Here is a 22,140-nt window from a genome sequence, read left to right as displayed (position 1 = left end):
AAATAAAAAAAAAGGGATTAAAAGAAGGAAAATCAAGAAAGAATCCCTCTAAATAGAAAAATTAACTTTGTTCAACATCCAGCGATCTCGATGAAAACAAATATCAAAAGACAAGTATCGTTTTGAACGATATCTTCAAAGAGAAAATAGAAAAATAAAAGAAAGGAAGAGAAAAATCCTTCTGAATCGTTCGCAAATTTTCTTCTCCGATATTTCGAAGGAAAAATAAAAAGATTAACAAAACGAAGAAACCAGAAAAGATTTTACATTTTTCAAAAATCCTCCTCTGACACAAATACCAATTTACCACACCTTTCTCTGCGACGATTTAAAAAAAAGAGAGAGAAAAATCATCTCCGATCATAAAAATTAACTCGTGCATAAAATTCACCATTCGAATCGAATAATATACGCCATCAAAGTGTATCCTCGAATTGACGAGCGTTCTGGAAAATTTTGAAAATTAAGTAATCCCTGAGCGGATAGTTTCAAGGGCGGCTTTTGATGGCCGGCTCTCGAGGCCTCGCGAGCAAAATTACCTCGCCGGTCGTCGTAAACAGGATACTTGAGAGGTTGCCGGATTATAATCCCAAGGGGGAGGGGGCAGCTCACTTTCGTGGCGCGCTCTCACCACCCACCCCCACGTGGACTTTCCGCCTCGAGTTAAATGCGATTTCCTGCGTTGCTCTCATCACCGACCGTGGATACGAAACGCATAAAAGTTCACGTGTTTGAAAAGCGAAATTGTGCGGACGCGTTGCCTGGAAACGTCGGGTTACGTGGAAACGTTTGGATTAAGAGTAAAAACGGATGGGCAAGCAACTTCGTTCAGACGTTTTCCATCTTATATATTTCTTTCTCTCTTTTACGTTTCTATGATATTGGGAATGGAAATTTTGTGGAATGGATATATTCCAGTAGACTTCATAAGGTCTGGAAATTAATTATTTTTGCGTGTTACTTTAATTTTCATTTTACATTCAGGAAATTCGAAAATAGATTATCCATAATATCGCGTCGCAACGACGAACTTTTCCTTGAAATTCTGCGAATTCTTTTTTTACCCTTTGATGGTATAAGATTTAATAGCGGAGGCATCAAAGGCTGTAATTTTAATATCACAAATCTCGTTATTCATTCAAAAACTTGTTCAACCTTTCCTCCTCCCTTTAATAGACGAACCTTTCTTTCGAACCAGAGATTTTCGTTTCATTAAGATCCGAGCTTCTCTAGAAACATTCGCGCAATTCTTCTGGGTGAAGTTTAAAATTTCGAGTAACTTAACGGAGTAAATTTCGATTATCGATGACCGACGCCCCGTTATTTGTCCCTCCCAGAAACGTTTTCAATATCTCCGTGACAAGTTGGCGGCGTACGTACGTAAAAGTCGACGAGGTAATATCGCGAGCGCCGAGGGCAATCTCGAAATAATAGACGGTGTCCCGGTTCCTTCGTTGTCCCATCGTTCACGGGAAACGTTCGCGATACCCTCCTCCACTGCGGAAACGTCACTGCGATCCGTCCTGATTACAGCCAGGGGAAATGGGAGTGGTGCCGCCGCCATCCTTATCAGGTATCGATAACCTCGTCGAAATATTTCAACCCGATAAAACCCGGGGTCGCAGAGACTCCTTAAACGTCCGAATAACCTGCACCACCTTCTCGCCGATAAATTCAACTTAAACGCGATTATTCAGAACCGTCACGAAATTTCTAACTAAATTTCCGTGTCGAAAGAATTGATGGAAAGTTAATAAAGAAAGATATGATGTATAATTTTTATAAAAGAAAAAAATAATGAGGAGAAACATGATAGATGTGTTACAAAAATTTGTATAGGAATTTGAATTTTATGCGAGATTCGAAAGATTCGTTTTAATCCTTACTTTGTATCGCAACAAATACTATTTTCCTTCTCGTTTAAACGAAGAAACGGAGATCGAAGATAATTCAAAAGAGAATCCTCTTTTCTTCTATAGAATAAAAAGTAAATAGAATTGGATGTATGATCTCTCTTGTCTAAACTCTTACGATTCATTTGCAAATAAACGGGTTTCGGAACAATTGGCACTAGTCGTTCCCTCAATTTTTCCCGAAAAGTCATTTCGCCAAGTTAATGTAAACGAAATTAGTTTGGACTCGGTGACCGTGATACGAGGGAACAAAAGCAAGTCGTGATTCCTCCATGCTCGGCTGGCGTTAAAACACGACACGGGTATGAAAAGGGTTTGAAAAAGACGAGGGTCTCTCCGAGAGTAAGGTATAACCGCGTCGCTCGAGAGGCTAGGGTTTTTCTAGAGGAAAAGGGGCGGTTGCATTGGATCGGCCGAGTGTTCTTTAGACCGGTCACCGTGCGAGGGGAGCGAAGTGGAGCGAAGCGATGAAAGTATCCGGTTGCGGGGAATTTGGAACGGATTTGAAATCTCGCTCGCTCAAATTTAGATTAACGAGTTCAACTTTGAAAAAATTAATTCCCCTCCCCGCGTTTTGTGGAGTTTTCTCAGCATAAATAACCTACATCGGGTTCTTTTTTGTAAATTAAAATTTACTTTACAAACACGTGCACGTTTCGAGAAATTTTATTCAATTCTCTCCAATACGAGTTTGGATCGAGAGTACAAATTGCGCGAGTGTAAAATTTCTACGATTTTGACGATGTCTCTTACGTACACGTCTCGCTAATTCATTACAACGGATTGACGTTCAATCGTCGAACCGAGTATCAGAAATAATATCGCGTAACGAGAGATTAATAATACCAAAACCGGCGATATAACGCGATATAGCTATACTTAACCGGACCAAACTTCGATTTAGCGTTTGATTAATCAAATTCCCGCCAATTAAATCCGTTCATCAGTACGTAAATTCCTATTATATTTGAACGAGAAATCATAATTGGTAGATGGAATTTAAACGCGTAACGTAATTTGACCCGCTCGTGCTTCTCCGAATTCCGAAGTGAATTGAATCTATAGCTACATATATATATACATATAAAATTTTTCGAGACGAGTGCTCCCTCTTTGTTTACACACTCGGCTCGGAGAGATATAATATTTTTGTCGTCGTCGTCGGAATCAATGTCGACAGGAAGCCGCGTGAAACGAGAACGAGTCCGGGCGGAAGTCAAAGCCGGATGGAAAAATTAGAAGGAAAAATTCCAATGGTGGCCATGCAAGCGCTACGTGATTGGCGTGACAATGGCGAAGCGCGTATTCACGGTTAGCTGACTGCGGTGTAACTGGCTCGCGCTGTTTCGATCGTTCGCAAAGTGGAAGTCGTTAGTTCGCAATCTACCCACGGGTTATTGCCGTTCATTCTGTTATTGTACTCTGTTCCCGGATTGAGGGACAAGAGATAAAACAAAAAAAAAAAGGAGAAAACAAAAGAAAAGAAAAAGGGATAAAATAAAATAAAACAAAAAGTCAATCGAATCCTGTCACTTTAACGCGTTTAAAATTTATGCGCATAACGCGATTTTGAAGTCGTGTATTTGATTCTTTTTCCCTTTTAGAATGTGATATTCGAAAGAAATAAAAATTTAATTTGAATAAGAATGTTACGCGGAAAAATCAGAGTTACGAAAAAATAATAATCGATAAACTAATATTCTATGATTCGATTATATAAACGATATGATAAGTGAAGTTTTACTAAAATTTCGTCGAAAAATTTTAACGATGCCGTTCCGACGATCTCACGATTCTTTTCCTACAGAAAAAGATGGAGTAATAGAGAGTTAATCGGCCTCTTAATATCCGCGAACAATTTACTCGAATTACTCGATTTTCATCAGGAAAACGAATATATACGGAAACGAAAATCCCGTGCAAACTCATACGTAATTCAACGTAAAATTCTTCTAGCGGGAATATCTAGCGGGCGTGGAAACGAGTTTAGGCGGCGGCGAAACTTTGCATAAAGATAATCGCTCCTTCCAAAAGCCGAGAGAGGGAAGAAGAAAGAGAAGAGAACGGCGGTGGTTATTTATTTGAGAAATACGGGGGAAGCGTTTACAAGGTGCACGGAACTCGTGTAACCCGCGGCGATCAACAGACCGAAACGTTATCCAGGCTAGCCAGCAGCCGGTTGCGTCGTCTTAGGAGAATAGGGCGGTTTTGCCCCCGAGAGAATGGAAAACGGATTTCCGCGGTTTCGTGGAACGTCCAACTTGCAAAGGGGAAGCCCGTCCACCTTAACGAGAACAACAGAGCGCCACAACGATGCCGATTAATGCTTCTGTCCCCCATAAATAAATTTTGATATCAAATTTTGTTGATAAATTTAGAATTTCGAATTTCGCTCGAAACAAAAATTTTCTTATATTCCTTGCTTTAATCGGATGTCTATATAAATTTTTGATAAATTTTTATCGTGGTAATTTTATCATTTAGACGTCTACTCGTTGATAACGAGAATAACATATTTGAAATCGGAGAGTCTTGTTTTATTCGTTTAATTTGAGTATACGTTCGATATTTTTCTCTCTTTTTTTTTTGTAATTTTAATTTTATGCAACGCTCCGTTTCGCAACGAGCTCGATCCGTTTCGCAAAGCGGGATCTTTTAATTTGTCGAATAGTCGCAGAGGGTAGAAAAGTAGTAACGAGCCGCGTAAAGTCGGGCGAAATGTAAACGAAGCGGGTTTAAGAGTCGTTGCACGGGGGTTGCACGGGTCGGAGGATCTTTGAGGGATGCTCGACACAGGTGCGCCTATCCTTCAACCACCTTTCGAGGACGCACTTCAAACTTTATATCCACGTATATTCGAAAGGTATCGCTTTAAAATAAAGAATGTAAACGTCGATCCCCATTTTTCAATTTCTCCCATTCTTCCATCCAAGTGACAAGATTCCACTTCATTTCGAGGTTCGAAAATGTTCCACATCTCTATGATTATTGCTTGCACAGCAAAATGATCATTGAACGATAAAAATACACGCGAAATTTCCAATGACGTAACCTTAATTGCTTTTATCTTTTGTGCTCCTCCTCTCTCTTCCCCCTCTGTTTCTCACGCAACGAAACATCGTTTACATTGCTCCTGTCGAAATTATCTCGTACAAGAGATAAAACGGAACAACCCTTCCAGCATCCATGAACGCGTTTCTTCGATCGATTCTACGTCACTGTAAATGAAATTATCGAAAGAATAGTTGGTCTAAGGATTGGTAGAAGAAAGGAAACGCGTGGAAAACACCCCGCTTTCCAACTTCCTCGAATAACAATAACAAATCCACAGCATCCACAAACCCTTTCTAATAATTGCTTCCCAACTATCCTCGACGTCTCCACGCTCGAATTCTCTAACCACCCTTAAAAGAAAAACATAGCCAACCCATCGATTCGATTCGAACACAATCCGAACAATTGGATCGAAGCGCCGATCTTCAAAGAAAATCTATCCGTGCGCCTCTTCGAAGCCGATCGTTCCGAATTCGATCGTTGTGGCCGGTCCAACGATCAGGACTCATTAACGGCCGGCAATTTAGCCGGATCAGTGACGGTTCGTAAAGCCGATCTCCCTTCAGAGAAGGAGGAAATTTGCGGGTTCGCTTATTTGTCCGCGACATGGCCAGTCGAACGTCCAATCGTCCGTCCGCTTCCTATAATCCCAACCAATGTACACGAGGCGCGTACGTATCCACAGCTTGCCCTCCTCCCCGTTTATTAGTTCGTTTCGAAACTCGCGTATGGAAATAGCGAGGAGGGGGCTCGCTCGAAGAGATCGAATATCTGGCCCGAATATAAACTCTAATCGGGAATGAATAGCGGCGCAGGGAGGCTGATCAAGTTTATGCCGGGAGGCTTCGTTAGATCCGAGCTCTCTCACGGCTACTCGCCACTTTGTCGCGATTATCTTGCTGATTGCGAATCAAATGGACCTGTTCCGACGGGGAGGGTTGACACGGAGGCTTCTGTTCAAAGGAATCGCGTCGCTAATTTTGAATCGTGGATATCGATCGACCGAAGTCTATTGAGATGAGTTGAATCTTTGAATTTTCTTTTTAATTATGCTTTTCTTCGTTTCTCGTAAATAATCGGTATTGATTTCTGAGTTTCATAAAATCGATGGTTTCCATCGAACGAATGATATCGAAATGTTTCATTTTTGTTCGAGTTATTTGGAAATTATGATAGGTAAAAAAGTTGTAATATTCGATAATGACGAGAGTAGATGTTCATAATGTGTCGCAAAATATAGTATATTTCAAGCCACTCGATTATTATGCGCGTCATATTCGCATTAACGTCACGTTACAAACAGCAAAGCGCACTCGGCTCATTAATTTACAGCAATTCAAAATTCACGAGGAAGACATTTAAAAAGAACGCATACACGCACATATGCACAAATTACCAAATTCAGCGTTAACAAATTCGAAATATGGATCCCGTCAACTCTTCGCAGTATCGTTCGAAAATGCAAATTGCAAACAGCGGAATTCAAGGGAAACGATCGAAACCTATACGATTAACTTCGTGATCGAAGTCAAAAAAGGATGGATTTCCACGAATCAAACTCGATTCACGAGTTTCGAATGCATGAATATATTTATATAAAAATTAGTTTTCGACTTTAAAAAGAGAGAATATTGGCCCTATTCGAGATTTCGAGGCGATTCCTCGAAACCACCCTCCCCCCGTCCGTTTTTTCCACGCGGTTTCCTTTCTTCCTTTTTTCCTTTCCACCCTTTCGTCCCCTCTCCATCGTTTCAATTCGTGTTCGTTAACCTCATCGACGCTCGGCCGAGAGAAATTCCAACTTTGCCCCTCTTCCACGCCGTCGTCCCCTCGTTGCCCCTCGTCGCTAGCTTCGACCCGGTCGTAATTTCCATCCCCCTTCACGGGTCGCCGGTTACGATCCTTGAAATTTCACCGGAGTTTCTGGAAACACGAGCCTTACGATCGAACGTTTTAACACTTCCTCGAGCGCGCGACACCCAGTCACGATCGTTAGCCACGCGGCCACCGCTTCATCCCTTATCTCTGAGCCGGGAATTTCACCCGATTTGCATTCGGTTACGGGACGCCCTCACGGCTTGATTCATCCTCCGGTTCCCACCACCGGGGGAGGAGGATTACCGGCGTGACAAATTCGCCAACGTTCTTAACGCGCTTTACCGCCGCGATAGGTGGCCGAGGTTTAGGGCGGTTTTTCCCCTCCCTCCCTCTCAACCCGATACTTTACCGACTTATGATATTAGTTCTACGGATAATTTGTCGGATAACCGGTAGAAGATAGGTGAAACGGTAGCCTAACGTAGGCTATTTGTTTTGGAGTAATCGAACGATGGAAACTCGATTTGTCGGCGATTTAGTGTTAAATTCAGTGGTAAACTTGCTGCCATTGTCATTGATCGGCGCAATTTCTTACGTAATATCGTCCAATTTGAAGAAGAGATGATAAGTAATATTATTAGAATTGAAATTAGAACAAATGGCAAATTTCAATTTCGAATCGGGAAAAATTTACCTCCAAGATTTTATTATCTTCGTGAACTTCATTCGTAAAAATTTTAATATCCGTCCCGGAAGATAATTTCAAGATAATTTTAATAAACCGGCGAAACCGGTCGCGAAAGAGCGGTAATACTTAAATATCCGAGCAAAGCAGTGGCAAGAGAGCCATTTTCAAGGGTGGATTTGCAGAAAGTAGAGAGAAGGAGAGAGGGAGAGGGAGAGAGAAAAATTGAGAGCGTTGGCGCAAGAAGCAGAGAGGGTGAATCAGAGGGAAAACGTAGCGCGATTAACGACACTCCGTTTCCTCCGGTGAAAGCTGGCGCATCGAAGTGACCCTGTAATGACGCTGCTAACGTCTGTCGTTAACATTGGTGACAGAGCCGCGTAATTTGCGCGTCGCACATTCGTCTCGACCCTCTTTCCAGCTCTCTCTCCCTCTCTCTCTGTCTCATTTCACTTCCGCAGTTCAATTTATCACCGCTTAAACCTTCGTCTCTCTCTCTTTCGCAAGAACTAAAATAAATCGTAATGAAGGATCGCTGGGATGTCGTTGAACATTCGGAGCTGATGTGTTCAAAGGGAAAAAAAACTTTTAATTAAAATAATGTTCCGGTTGTGATATACGAGCGCACCCCCCCTCGATCCTGCCGCGTGTATTTTTCTCTAATTTAACCGCCGCCATTTTTTTTCTCAAACTGTCTCCCTTAACCGAGAGAAACGGTTCAAAGGGAGGGGGAGAACGCGCGAAGAGGAGGGCAGGGGATGTCTGTCTGAAAGTAGCACGATTAACGATGTCCTGTTCTCTCAATGAAAGCGACTGTGCATCAGGATGGGCTGGTAACAAGGCTGCTAAAACGTGTAGTTAACATTAGCGCCATAGTCCCGTAATTTGCACACTCTAGATCCACTTCGTGCCTCTCCCTCTCTATCCTTCCTCCCCCGCTCACCCTTTCTACCTTCAGAGACTTTATACACTTATACAGGGTGTGCGGATTCGGAAAATTTGCATCTTGAAAGCGAATTTTGATTCGGTGTTACGAAATATTTGAAATTAATTCTCGTCGAGATTTCGCTTAATTCCATTTCCTATTTTCTTTACGGGAAATTTATACACTTTCGTGTCGTATCCTCCATTGTAGAAAATTATAAAATCATTGTAATTGAAGTTAACAACTTAAGGTGTATGTAATTTTTTTATACGTTATTTAATAACAGAAAGTGTCTCTGAAAAATTTTTGCAGTTGTCCATAAATAACATGAATTTTTTTTTTTTTCCCGCTCGAAACCGTTCCATATTTATACGACTATCCAGCATATAAGTGCAAGTGATGCATCTTTTGTTTTAGAAAGCGAACAATAACAGTGCAGGTAACGATAATGGAATAGGATCGCGTAATTTTCGCAATGAAGTGTTGCGCTGTACGTCGTTGTTCCTCGCTTTTCTAATGCAGCCACTTCCTCGGGTTGAACCGAAACCGAGCTATTAGAAGGATTGCAGGTTGAGAAATTGGCCGACCTGGTTTATACGCCGCGTCGTTTATACGCTAACACCCTGGATTGGTGCGTTAAAAAAGAGAAATAGGGACGAATTATCATCTGAAATGGCCCAACTCGATTCTCTGTTTTTAACCATATATATATATTTCCTTGCCATCGTTTTTCCTTCCTCTCCGTTTCCCCGGGTATTACTACGGCATCCGTATAAATGATCCCCTCCTCCTAAACGAATCCTTCATAGAATTCGATATAAAATCGTTGCATTCTTTTTTCTCTCCTTTGGAAATTCTAAAAAAGGCAAGAAATAGAATAATTAATGAGAGATCGATATTTCGATGATAGGAAATGTCCACAACTCGTTCTAGTTTCTCCTATCGCATCACTCGTCGAAGCAGGTCATCGCAGTCCATCTGACGGAACAAAAAAAAGAAAAAAGGGGAGAAAAAAATAGAGAGAATATTGCCACGCGGAATTAAACGTTTCGCAATGTCGGAGATGAGAAAAGTCGTTTCGATTCGAGCTCAATGCTGTTGTAAAATTGTAGCGGAGCATTCGAACCAGGCCAGATACCTATACGCACTGTAATATTCGCGCCGATGGAAATAGAAGTTCGGGCAAACAGAGCGAGAGTTCTTAATCGCGAACTCCTCGCCATCTCTTTCCTTCACAACTTTGTTACGCACTCATTAAAAGTTGGCCGACCCGGCGTTTATCTTATTTTCTCTCCACCTGGATCTGGACAAACTCGATTCCGAGGTGTTGCTTCAACTTTTTTTTTTTTCCAACGTTGAAGATGATAGTAGGCTATTTATTAAACAACGAAAAATTAAATTGAGTAGGTGCACGATTCAATCGCGCTTAATAATCGATCGATATCTTTTTCACGTTTCATCGACGGTTATTGAGAAAAAAAATGGACGTGCAAATGATACGACATAATTTAAATTGAAAATTTGAACATAAAATTCGGCAATGATAAATGGATTAATTTTTTAACGCAGAAATAAATTCCTAAATTTCAGCATCTGCTTAGCAACAGCAGCATAAGCTCGACGCTCCAAAATCCATTACCACCAACGGCACGCCATTCACCCGTCGAGTACGAAGGAATATTTCATTATGAAATTACAAAATTCTATCCGAATTATCCAAACCAGCCCCCTTCGTTCCTTCGCGATCCACTAAATTTCGTGGCGGAATTCGGCAAAATCTTATCGTCCCGGAATCCTTTCCCTCGTAAATCGTTCTAATTGGTTAATAAAATATTCGTCAGATGGCGTCGAATAAATCGCGAGCCTCGCAGAGCGTTCCATTCCAAGTTAAGAAAGATTTTCTAGCCGGGTCAACTCGAATTTCTATCTTCCACGATTTCACTTTATCTCGATCCCGATAACCTTTCCCCACTGACGAGAAAATTATCTTTAAAAATATATACATATATACAAAAATTTCTTCCACGGATAGAGAAACGTGTCTTCGAATATCAAAGTGATCCTTCCTTCATCCCGACTGTTAACGTTAAAAACAAACGGTGAACGGATAAATCGGCGCGTTGAAGTAACAATGGCCGATTCGAATATTTCCGAACGATTGAACGATCATGAAAGGGAAAGAAAATGAAAAGAGTTTGAATCCTCTTATCAAAATGGCGAGGAGGGATAGTAGATCTTTTCTGATTTAATGGCGAGCTTACAAGATTTCGAGTTGGGGCGGATATAGAGCATGCGTAAAGAAGGAACGCGTGAGAGAGATTGGGCGCAATGGAATAGTGATTAGGATTTCAGCCACTTCCGTCCTTAATGGTATATCCCTCCTTTACGAGGGATACTTCGTTTCCTCTTTAAAACTACATCAACCCATATATCGAAGGTTTGCTTCGAACCTTCTCTCCCCGTCCCGTTTTAAAAATGGAAATTCGTGTAAAATTAAAAAGAGGCCGCGTTAAAAGTTTTACTGGTAATCCGTGGAAAACTCCATTTCCTAAAAAAAAAAAAAAAAATATCCCACGAAATAACCCCTTAAAAACCCAAGTTTGCCGCGTCATCCCGATCAAAAGAGTTTGCAAGGATGGGATCGGTTGGATCGGTCGAAGGGAAAAAGCAACAGAGAGAGAGAGAGATCTTTGCACATCCGTGTTCCCGGCGAATCGAGATGGAACATAATGGATTGGAACGTCGATTCGTTTCTTTCTTTCGCTTGTCGCTTGGCCAGCCAATTCTCCCCCGTGCGACAAATTTCGCGAATTTCGAGAAGACGCAGACGTGGCACGACCCGCATCCATCCAATCAGCGTGACTCTTTCTTTAAAAAAAAAGAAAAAGAAAAGAGAAGATCGAAAAGCGGTGGAAGTGAGCCTCGAACGCGGAAAACCGAGATTCGACGAGAATTGTCATCCTTTCCGTTCCTTTCATCACGCTTTTCCATCATCGAGCGTCATTTTCTTTTCTCGCATCGAGATTAAAAAATCGTATCGTTGGTTCGAACATTTTCCCTCCCCTTTTCGAATTTTCCACGTCGCTGCCTCTCTTTTCTCCGTTTATAGCCTTGAGCTTTAATAAGGGCTCTCTTTGCCTCGAAACTCTAAAATCGCGAGATTTTAACGAGTGACGATATTTTAATAAAGCGACGTTAAATGAACGAAAGAAAAAAGGATGAAATATGGTTTACTGTAATAATATCGTAGAAGGTGTTTCACGTGATTTCTGCTACCGCGAGTTTAATGATGACGCTTTACGAAACAAATTGAGTTCTCGAATAAAAGTAATAATAATACGCGTTTCTTTTTATTAATTCTTTTCTTTTCGAGAGCAAAAATTATTCTCGAGAACAAGAATCACTCCAAAACTCGTTTTCATATTAAAATCCTCCGAAAAGATAAATCAAAGTATCAAAATTTGCATGGAACGTAAAGATAAAATTACAAGTATCTTCAAAACTTTTCTCTACTAATCTCTATTAACTACCAACTTTCACTCTCATTCGTAAATTCTTACAAATACGCGTACAATACACGGTAAACGTATTTCCATTGATCAGCCATTCCACGCCACGCGGTTTTCACGAATTCGTGGCTTCTTCCAGAATTGCGGCTAGAATCCTTCTCGCTGGTAAATTCGATACACGCGTCGCCTTTCACGAGGACTCTTTTTGCAAGTTTCATCCGGCAAAGGGAGAAGTTGACGATGGGGACGACACGAGAAGCCTGAATGGAAAAAGTCTTTCCCCTCCTCCTTTCATCCTCGCGGCTTCTTTTGACTCGTCTAATGGATCGTATGATGCACGCCTGCCCGCTCCTTCCTTTGTCGAGATATCGATCTCATCCAAGTTACACTGCGTGAAACGAAAACGATACTCGCGATCAAGAAGAAATTTTATTCGAAAATTAATCTCTGATCCTTGCCGCGTGTCGATGAATCGAATGAAAATTAATGCCAATTATTTTTCGATTCGATGATAGAATGATGGTATCGATACATCGAAGAGAAGGAGAGAATGGTCAATCGATAGAATTTGAAACGAGATAGATTAGGAAACGGTTTAGAAAATTCGAGCTACGTAACGCATTTAATTTATCCTTAACTCCGTATAACCGTTCGATATAAAACTCTCTGCTAGATGATAGCGATTTCGTTTCATGGAATTTCGCCCGTTCCCGTGCCAACGTGCCCCCCCTCCCCCTTTCTCTCTTCTCCAAAATCCACTTAACTTTTTTCTCCTAACGGTATATAAAACCATTCCTCGGTGGATCGAATCAAAATGTGTAATTCCCGTTGTTCCGGTAATAATGATAACTCTGCCTACTTCGCTTTGGCCACGTAATCACAATGTTATTTCGAGAGACTTGAAGCCAGCTACTTTGAGATTTTACGAGGGACGATCCACTTTTATCCGATTTTTAACTGGAACCGAACCAATTCTTTTTCAATTTTTTTTTCTTCCTTCTCGATTTTATATCAACAATCTGGTGATTACAAAGAGATTAGAATCGAGTCGAAAAAGGTGTTCGATACGTATCTTTTTTTTTTTTTTCTCGTCGAAAACAAACTTTTCCCTTTCATCTGCAAATCTCCAAAGCTGTTCGTCGAAAAATAGAAAAATTTGCGAGAAAGCCAAGCCGAGAGAAGCTTTTTTTTTTTCTCTCTTTCGAATCGAAAGTCAAAGGTAAAAAATCAACGCGTGGAGTAGCCGCTTCAAGAGAGAATGCATAAGTGCATTCGAGGCGCAATATAAATATATATACGTAATATATTCACCGACTGATACACTACGTTCAAACGGTATTTTATCTTTTCGAACTTTCTCCATTCCGCCGTACAACTCCGATCGCAACCTTTATTATAACCTTTATCGTGTAGCCACTTTTAAAGCTTATATACAGGGTGTGCGGTTAAAAAGCGACGTAATGCATAAACTTTTCGAATCGAATGGAGGCGGCCACTGTTACGAAGAAAGAAGGAATTCGTTTTTGTTTCGCGGAGAGCGAACGACGTTCGTGGAAAGAAACGAAATTTTTTATCACCATCGGGAAATGGGGTTGGCCACGCGTGACACGGGGGAGGGAGGGGGGCGAGAACGGCAACGCATATCGTATTATACGTACGATATCGAGCGCGGCCCCTGCCTTTTGAATTTTAAATCGCGACAGTCGAATTACGGGGGATGCTCGTTAAATCGAGCAATTTGCAGTTCCCGGCTAAATCCGCATTGCTAATCGGCCCGAGTTAATGCTCTTATTACTTTCGACGCTCGCCGCGATTATGACATTCCATTGGATTTCAATCGATAATTTCGGCTTTAAACGAGAATTAATTTCCCCGATAATGATCCTCTGTTTACGCTAACCCGTTTGATTTTCAGTTGCTAATCTAATCTAATTTTGCCATCCTTTTCACGGAAGAATAATTTCTTTTTTTCCTTTTTTGATCCTATTATTGTTATCTTCAAGTCGAACTGTCTCTTCGAAACGATTATTCTTTTACTCTTGTCCAATCGCTATTCTATCTCGATCAACCTTGCGAATCGATTTTTAGAATGGATATAATATTTTGGAGCTGAAGATCAGAGAAAAATCGACCTTCTTTATTAGTCTTGGAGTGATTCTGACTCACGTTATAACGTGATTCAATGATCATGCGACCTTGATCTTCCGCTTTGATCCTCCAATGATCTCGGCCATCCAGTTTAACCTCCGAGCGATCTTGACCGTGAATTCCAAACGTGATCTCCCCCTCCCTCCTTTCATCCTCGACCCTCCAACCGACATCCAAGTAATTTTCGAACGACTTGGAAGCGTCCTTAACGTGCAACACGAACGAATTCGGGGAGAGAAAAAGGGGAGATCGCGAAAGTTAAAGGAAGTTGGACGTCATAAATCACGTCGTGGCGCATTTATGCCAGTCGAGCGCCTCCGGTTTGCCATGTGACACTCGACTTTCGTAAGTTATATAAATTTCAGGAGGCCGGCTGCCGAACTCCATCATCCGAATCCCGATTTGAAACCGACTTGCAATAGGACGAACGTTATTTTTCACGTATCAAAAGCGATCCATCCTATTTATTACTTTCATTCTTCTTTCATTTTCTCTTTTCCCACCAGAGATTCACAACTGCGACAATTTGTCGCAGTTTCGCGAACAACACCCCAGATTCGCCTCCCTCCCGCTAAAGAGACACTTTATTTCGACAACAGCTGCTCCTGATTACCGTCGTTTAAATAATAACGTGATGTTTCAGGGATAAAGGCTCATAGTTGGCGAATTTGTAAAAATCAATTCGTGTTCTTGCGAGGAGGAAACTATTGATTCCTTCGTGGTTTCTTAAATACCTCTTGTTCGAAACTTTTTAAAAATTTCAAATGTTTCAATTCACGATTCTTTAATTTTCAGGATATACTTTAAGAGAAAGAGAGAAAAAGTAATACTGTTCTCTATTCGTAAGGATTGATCATCTACAAATGATTATAATTGACTGGTAAGGTTCATTATTCGATTCCAAAAAACCAGTTCGAGTTCTTGCAAAGAAGATTTGCCATAGCAATCACGGTTTATTAAATGCTCTTCGAAATTTTTTAAAAATTTCAAAAGTTCACGATTCTTTATAAACAGCCGCTAATTTTCAGGATATACTTTAAGAGAGAAAAAGTAATAATGTTATTCTCTATTCGTAAGAGGATTGATCATCTACAAATGATTATAGTTGACGAGCTGGTAAGGTTAATCGTTCGATTCCATATTTTCCAATTAACGTCACCGCAGCATACACGTGGGCGGAAATAAAGTCGGTCCGCAGTTAGTTCGATTATTGTGGATCCACGGGCTGATCACGCGACAATTTATGAAATTGATGAACCGTCCTAGATCGGTCGCATGAACGTCGACCGACCGCAAAACCGAGACCGATTATACGCGCAATCAAGTCGATTTATTTATTTTGAAAACGCGTTTGTCCTCGGCGAATTGTTAGCTTGCCCGTAAAATTGACAATTCTCGCGATTAGATGAGAAACGCACACAAACACACACACACACACACACACACACATGTGTGTGAAACGATCGACAGACCACCGATACGAAGTTCGAAATGATCGATTGGAATCAACGTCGTGACGATTCTTTGATGAAATTGATAATAGATTTCAATAAGATGGAAATAACTCGAACAATATGACAAAAAGTATAGAAGATGCTATGATGATTGATTTTGTGACGGTCGTTTTTCTATCGACACGAAGGTAAATGTAACGTTTTGTTACAAAAATAAAAAAAAAAAATGGAAATTTCGTTCTTTTCTTTTTTTTTAAATATTGCGAGCATAACAAAATGCGACACTGCGTTGATTACAAAAAGTGAAAATCAACTTTGCTCTACGAAAAACACTGCGAGCACGAGAAAATTGAAACATGCGATATTGTATCGTTCGTATATAAAAAAAAAAGAGAGAGAGAGAGAGAGAGAGAAAATATCGAAACTTTCTCCTCTTTCACTTTTTCCATACACGATAACGTTCATGAATAAAAAAAAAAAAAAAAAACGCTGACTAATAATTACGCGAATACCCTGTGTATCAAAGTAATGAACGTCGGTAGGGATATTATTCATTGGATCATTAAGATAATGGCCCTGGTGTTCTTTTGTCACGATTCTTGAATTTCTCGTGAAATTCTTACTACCTCCACGACCGAGCGATGTAATGCGTTTCATTATGAAAAGTAGTTGAAAAACGATATGACATTTTTAGATTACGGGACAATACTTTGTACTTCAAAAACTCGTTTTTCGTTTTCCAACTTCTCAACTGTATTATGATTTAAGACAAAAGGAAAAAAAAAAAAAAAGAGAAAAAAAAACCTTAACGATCAAAATGCGTATAAAACGTGTATAAAGAAAACAGATATAAGTATCTGTAACGATGTAAATAATTTGATTTCCGCGATGAAAGAATGAAAGGGGAGCGTCGTCTATGGGGAGGGACGGCAATGTTATAAATTGCAAGATCTAAGAAGAAAATTTCATAAGAGTATTATCGTGATTCCAGTTAACGAAGTCGCGAAAGGACGAGGTATAGAATTTCCTTTGTCAGAATCCTGTTTAAACAACGCGAGACGACGAGAAACGAAAGTTGATCGAAAGCGTTCTGAAGGGAAACTATGAAAATCGTCGAAGGCCCTTTGAGCGTAAAAAAAAAAAAAAGAAGAAAAAAAAGAGGAAGAATCACGAGGGTCGAAGAGAGGCGTCTTTGGATGAAAAAAAAAAAAAAGAAAAGAAAAGAAAAAAGAGTATAAGATGCGTAGCGAAAACGCTGATGTTTTATGTATACGTGCAGGATGGTGATTCCTTCATAAATATTTAATAAGCTTACTATAATGAAAAACGTTTTCCAGATATATAGTTGCGCTTTCTCATAGTCTCTCGTCAATTAAGGGACGAATACTTTCGTTTAAATTATGCTTCATCGCCCTCTAATCTGACAATCAATTATTTCTTTCTTTTCGAACATTCTACGGGAAACGATTATAGAATTATTTGAACGAATTTCTACCGAATTTCTAGTTGAAGATGAATCTTACAGAGTACTTAGAATAGAGTTAATTGCAAGTAAGAGATTGTAATAAATATTGAATATTTTTACTAACGAATCCTTTAGAGAAGTGATCGAAGATTTTTATATTTTTTTTAACAATGCTAAATATTTTCATTGAATGAAGAGCCTGATGGAAAAGTAATATAAGTACAGTCTTTTCGAGGGAGAAAAAAAATACATGCATAAATATTTTGAAAGAAAAATGTACAAGTATTTCTTATTAGCAGTAGCAAAGATATTTTTATTACAGATTTACTTTATCCATCTCTCGGACTTTAAACTCTCCAACTCATTAAAATATGAAAATATAAAAGAATTCTAATATCAGTAAATATTAATATCAATCTTTCATTACTGAATTGAATCCTAAAAAATCATTTGAAAATTTGAACGACAAGAAGGATATATTAAGGAAATATAGATTATATCGAAATGATCAGACATTTTGGTAGAAAAATGTTTAACAGAAATCCGTTTAAATCAATTTACGCTCCCATCCACTTTTCGTAATTAATTGAATCGCATCGTAAAATAATTTACATTGTCAATTAAATATCATCCATCCTGTTAACTCGAACGAAGGAGGAGGGATATAATCAGTTGAAATATTAATCGCGTTACGAGGACGCAATTAACGATGATCGAGAAGAGAGGGAGGAGAAAGGGGGAGGGGAGGAGAAGAGTTTAACGCTCGACACGATCTTCCTAACGAAAAGTAATCGCGGCTTGGAAACAGTCGACGATGGAGTAAGTCCGTTCCGTTTCGTGAGAAGGTAAATTAATTTGCATTTAAATGAAGGCACGTAAAAACGCCGGATAACGCCGCGTGAATGGTGGACAAAGGGAAAAAGACCCAATTAATTACTGCAGAGCCTTCTTTACTCAGAAAAGTATATATTCTACGGATACCTCTTCTTCTTTGTTTCGTTCCATTTCTAACGGAAGTTATTACTTTCGACCGCGTTGAAACTACTGTATACATTTCAAAATTCAAAAAAACAAAGGAGCATTAAATAGGGGGAGGAAAAAAGATCCAATTAATTACTACAGAGACTGAAAAGGATATATTCTTAAGGATATACTCTCCATTGCTTAATTTTCTTCTGTGCACGTTTTCAAAATTTCAAGAAAAAGAAAGAGTAAAATTTTTAGGAAAATTTTAAGAAATGCCCAATTAATATTTTATAAATATTATTTTAATTAATTTCTCTCGTAACAATTTATTATTATTTCTTTTTTTTTTCCTTTGACTGCGTTTAAATTAACGCGTGCACGTTTCAAAATTTCAAGAAAAAGAGAAATACCCAATTAATACAACCAAATTTTAAAAAAGTCTCCTTTCCCTATTTCATACATAGATACTATTTTATTTAATTTCCCTCGTAATTAAATCATCTTATGCACATTTCAAAATTGAAATTTTATTGGATGCAAATTTTTCGTTAGTTTCTCGCAGATTAAGGGAAAAAAAAAAAAAAAATATTCCTTTTTTTCCATCGATCACAGTTAAAAGCGGGGTAGGGGTGTAAGGGTAAAATTCGATACGCGAACGCTTTCGCTGTTCGTTGGACTAAGTGAAACGATGCCGGGGGTAGGAGTAATAAGAAGCACTTAGCCAAGAACGTGTTCCTATTTCGTAATGGAGCCAGAATTCTATCTCTTTCGTCGTTGTCGGCCTCCGCGTCCACGGTAATTCGCGCAACGATGTTAAATCGATTTTGTAAAGCAGCAATTCATTCCGATTGCGCTCTTCCATTACAGCCCGGGGTGATTTGTAAGTAACGCGAATCGTGATTGCAACGATCTCTTCAATTCCTTCTCCATTTCCCTTCCTATATTTCCAATAATCTATTTCTAGTTTATCTTTACCAATTTTATTGTTTCTACTTATCGTTTTCGATTATCATATATATATATATATATATATATATATATATATATATATATATATATATATATTTGCTTCGATTATTAGTCATTAGTTATTGAAACGAACGAGCTCGATAACACGTGGAAAACGAAGTTTTCTTTTTTTTACCGTAGAGCAAATTGCCGATATCGCGTAATATCACGTACTGTTGATGTTAAAATATGCAGAACGGTATAATACGGTTAATTGAAAACGAATCTCTTCGTTAATACGTTAGTTTAAACGAGAAACTTATCTCCTATTGGACGACGTATCGTGTCGAGGAAATAAAAAGAAGGATCCGTTATATATTTAACTTCGATTTTTTTTTGGAGCTTCCTATTCGAGTAGGACGAAATAAATCGGAAAAAAAAAGGAGCGTGGTGTTTATGTAACGAATATTTAACAATATGTGACTCACTGCATGTGGAGTATCGGGACTGATTTGTCGGAGAACAGCACGACAGGTCGATCGAAGCGTTCGTTGGGGCCGCAAACTCGTCCACCTCCTTCGAGTTGCAGCCAACCACCCTCGCATCTGCAATAAAAAGACGACACGTTAGTTAAGTAAGCTTAATTATTTCAATTTATAAAAACGATAAAAATTTTAATTCCTCCTTTCTATCCTTTGATATTTTTTCCATTCCATCGTTTATTATCTTTCTCTCTTTTCGTTGAATAACGAGAGAGAGAATTTGGAGAATGGAAAAAGTGATTTGATCCCTGGTTTAAAATAATCTTAGAATCTCGATGGAAACAAGTATCGAGTTGGGAAATTTAATAGCCGCGAGATGTATCGACATGGTATTGGCAAGTTTCAAGATCAGCAGAATAGACAGTAATAGTCCTTGGGTCGTACGAGCCGATACCAATCACGTATGACCGTAGTAGTTCGATACCGATTTCTGGAATATTGACGATCGCATTGGTTATTGGACCAAACACATTTTTGATTCGTCTCTCTTTTTCCCTATATTTCCACTATGATCTCGTCGAGATTATTTTTTTATCTTAAAAAAAAAGTAAATGAACGTATTTTCTATCGAATGCAAAATATATTTCGTCACGAATGAAAAAAGAAAGAAAGAAAGAAAAGTATTTAAACACTTATCCTTTAAATCGTCCCTTACTTTTACAATTTAAACGGAATCTAGATTAGAATGTATCTTTAATTCATTTATTTTCAAGTTGATTATACTTCAAAGTTTAACGTTAAACCCATCATCGAAGAATGGAATCACATCCAGATACATTATTATTAGCACGAAGTTCACTTTTCGGGATGGAACGACCGTAGTCGTAGGTTTGATTCGAAGGGAAGAATTGCTTCTTCGATCGTGGAACGACTTCAAAGGATTCGTTCTCCTTTCCACGAGAAGGCTGCGTTCGTAAATGGTTGTGGATTGGAACGATTACGCAATGGGCTATACGTAACGCTGATGGAATTGTGCTGATTCAATTCGACTTTCCGTAAAAGGGAGACGCCCCATGTAACATGATTATTATTCGTCGGAATAGAATCTAGAATTCCGATTTGTCAATTACGAAATTCATTTTAATTTTATCGAAAATTCGTTCAGATTTGCTCGAACAAATTGAAATATTTCGATACAATTTTATTTAATCAAATTCCATGGAGGATGATTGGGATATCTTTTCAATTCTGTTCGATTCTGGAATCACTAATCTTTAGAATAATCTTTCGACGAGATCAAGAACATCTTTTTCATGGAAAAATATATTCAGAGAATGGAGAAATACAATTGATAATAATAAACAATTATAATGGTAATTAGATTAGATTTAAGAAGATCTTATATATATTTTTTCAATTTATATCTAATAAATCTCTCAAAGAACAAGATCTTGATAAAATGTTACATTTTAACATTATTTAAAAAAAAAGAAATCTTTACTTTTCTTCTAGGTATCTAACCAGCAATGTAAAACCATCTCCAATGAACAGACTTTTCATTCCCATTTTAACGTTAATCTCGCAGTTGATCTGACAAGATAGCTTCTCCGATGAAAAAAAAACCTGGAAGAATGAACTGATTCTCCAAGTTCTCCAAGTTCTCCAAGCAACGATGCTGAAAGGATCCATGGAAAGAGTTTTCGAGTTTTATCCAACTATTTGCTAGAATTCGACGTTAATCGAAATGAAAACGACGTCGGCTATCATTTCCATTATAACGAATTGCGGAAGATGGCATATATGGTATTTCGAAAAAAGGAACGTAATCTGGTAATTACTTCCGTTTCACGGAAGAAAAAGAAAGAAAGAAAGAAAATGCCAGGCTCCTCTTATCCTCGACGAGAATTAAGATAATTATGGAAATTAATTCTTTTGAAGTCTGGCCTACAGCCACGGTTAGTTAGTCGGTGCATTGAAATGGGAGAGAAAAAAAAAAAGAAAAGAAAAAATAAATGAAAAAAAAAAGAAAGAACGAGAATCGATTCGATGCATTTGCATGATTGGTCGTAACCCACCAGCACGTCTTATACAATTTCTTCTTCTCCCCCATTATTCGAAAATACAATAACGAGTGTTTGGATAGGACCCCGGGCACCGTTGGATTTCAGAAAATCGGGCAACGAAATTCGAATCCGCACGGTTTCTTTAAATAACCCGAATTTCGAAAGCGAGGAATTAAAGAGGTGAAAGGAGGAGAGGACGAGGATGAAAGTTGGAACTCGCTCAGTTCGAAGAAAGGATGGGAAAAGAAGAAATTGCGGGAAATGTTTGTGTACACGGTATGAGAAAGTTTCTTGATTAACGGGAACCTTACTTATTAAACCTTTATACAAGTGGCTTAAAAAACGAACTCGCACAAATTCTTCGGATTCTTTAACGAGTACTCTCGATTTTTTTTTAATCACTCCTATATCCTGCCACTTATTGACTAATCGATTAATTTTCGAATATAAATAATATCTCAAAATTTATTACCTCACGATCCTTACATTTCACTATACTATTTCCAACTATGTACAAAACGAAATAACGAAGAATATATAAAATAAAGTATTTAAATACAATACGAAAAAATAAAGAGAGAAAGAGCAATTTTTCTCTTCTCGCGTCGATCGATAAAAGTCGCTTATCTCCGTGCTCGTAACTCTAATCAAAAGTTTTATCTAGCCGGAGGATTAGCGAGGATGGAAAATACGCGAGGGAGGAGGAGGGA

General features: G+C 38.9%; 1 protein-coding gene across 8 annotated transcripts in view; it reads right to left on the bottom strand.

Moving 5' to 3' along the window:
- Nucleotides 1-22,140, bottom strand: part of LOC100578611 — a 240,159-nt gene that overhangs the window by 95,428 nt on the left and 122,591 nt on the right. For all 8 annotated transcript variants that reach the window (XM_026439300.1, XM_026439301.1, XM_026439299.1 and 5 more), the window contains exon 5: nt 19,374-19,490. In XM_026439300.1, the coding sequence (XP_026295085.1) occupies nt 19,374-19,490 (117 nt within the window). The remainder of the gene's footprint in view (nt 1-19,373; nt 19,491-22,140) is intronic.

This window comes from Apis mellifera, linkage group LG2 (genome assembly GCF_003254395.2).
Source record: "Apis mellifera strain DH4 linkage group LG2, Amel_HAv3.1, whole genome shotgun sequence".
NCBI classification, from domain to species: domain Eukaryota; kingdom Metazoa; phylum Arthropoda; class Insecta; order Hymenoptera; family Apidae; genus Apis; species Apis mellifera.
Note: the sequence above shows the minus strand (reverse complement) of the source record. Positions and strands in the feature narration are given on the sequence as shown.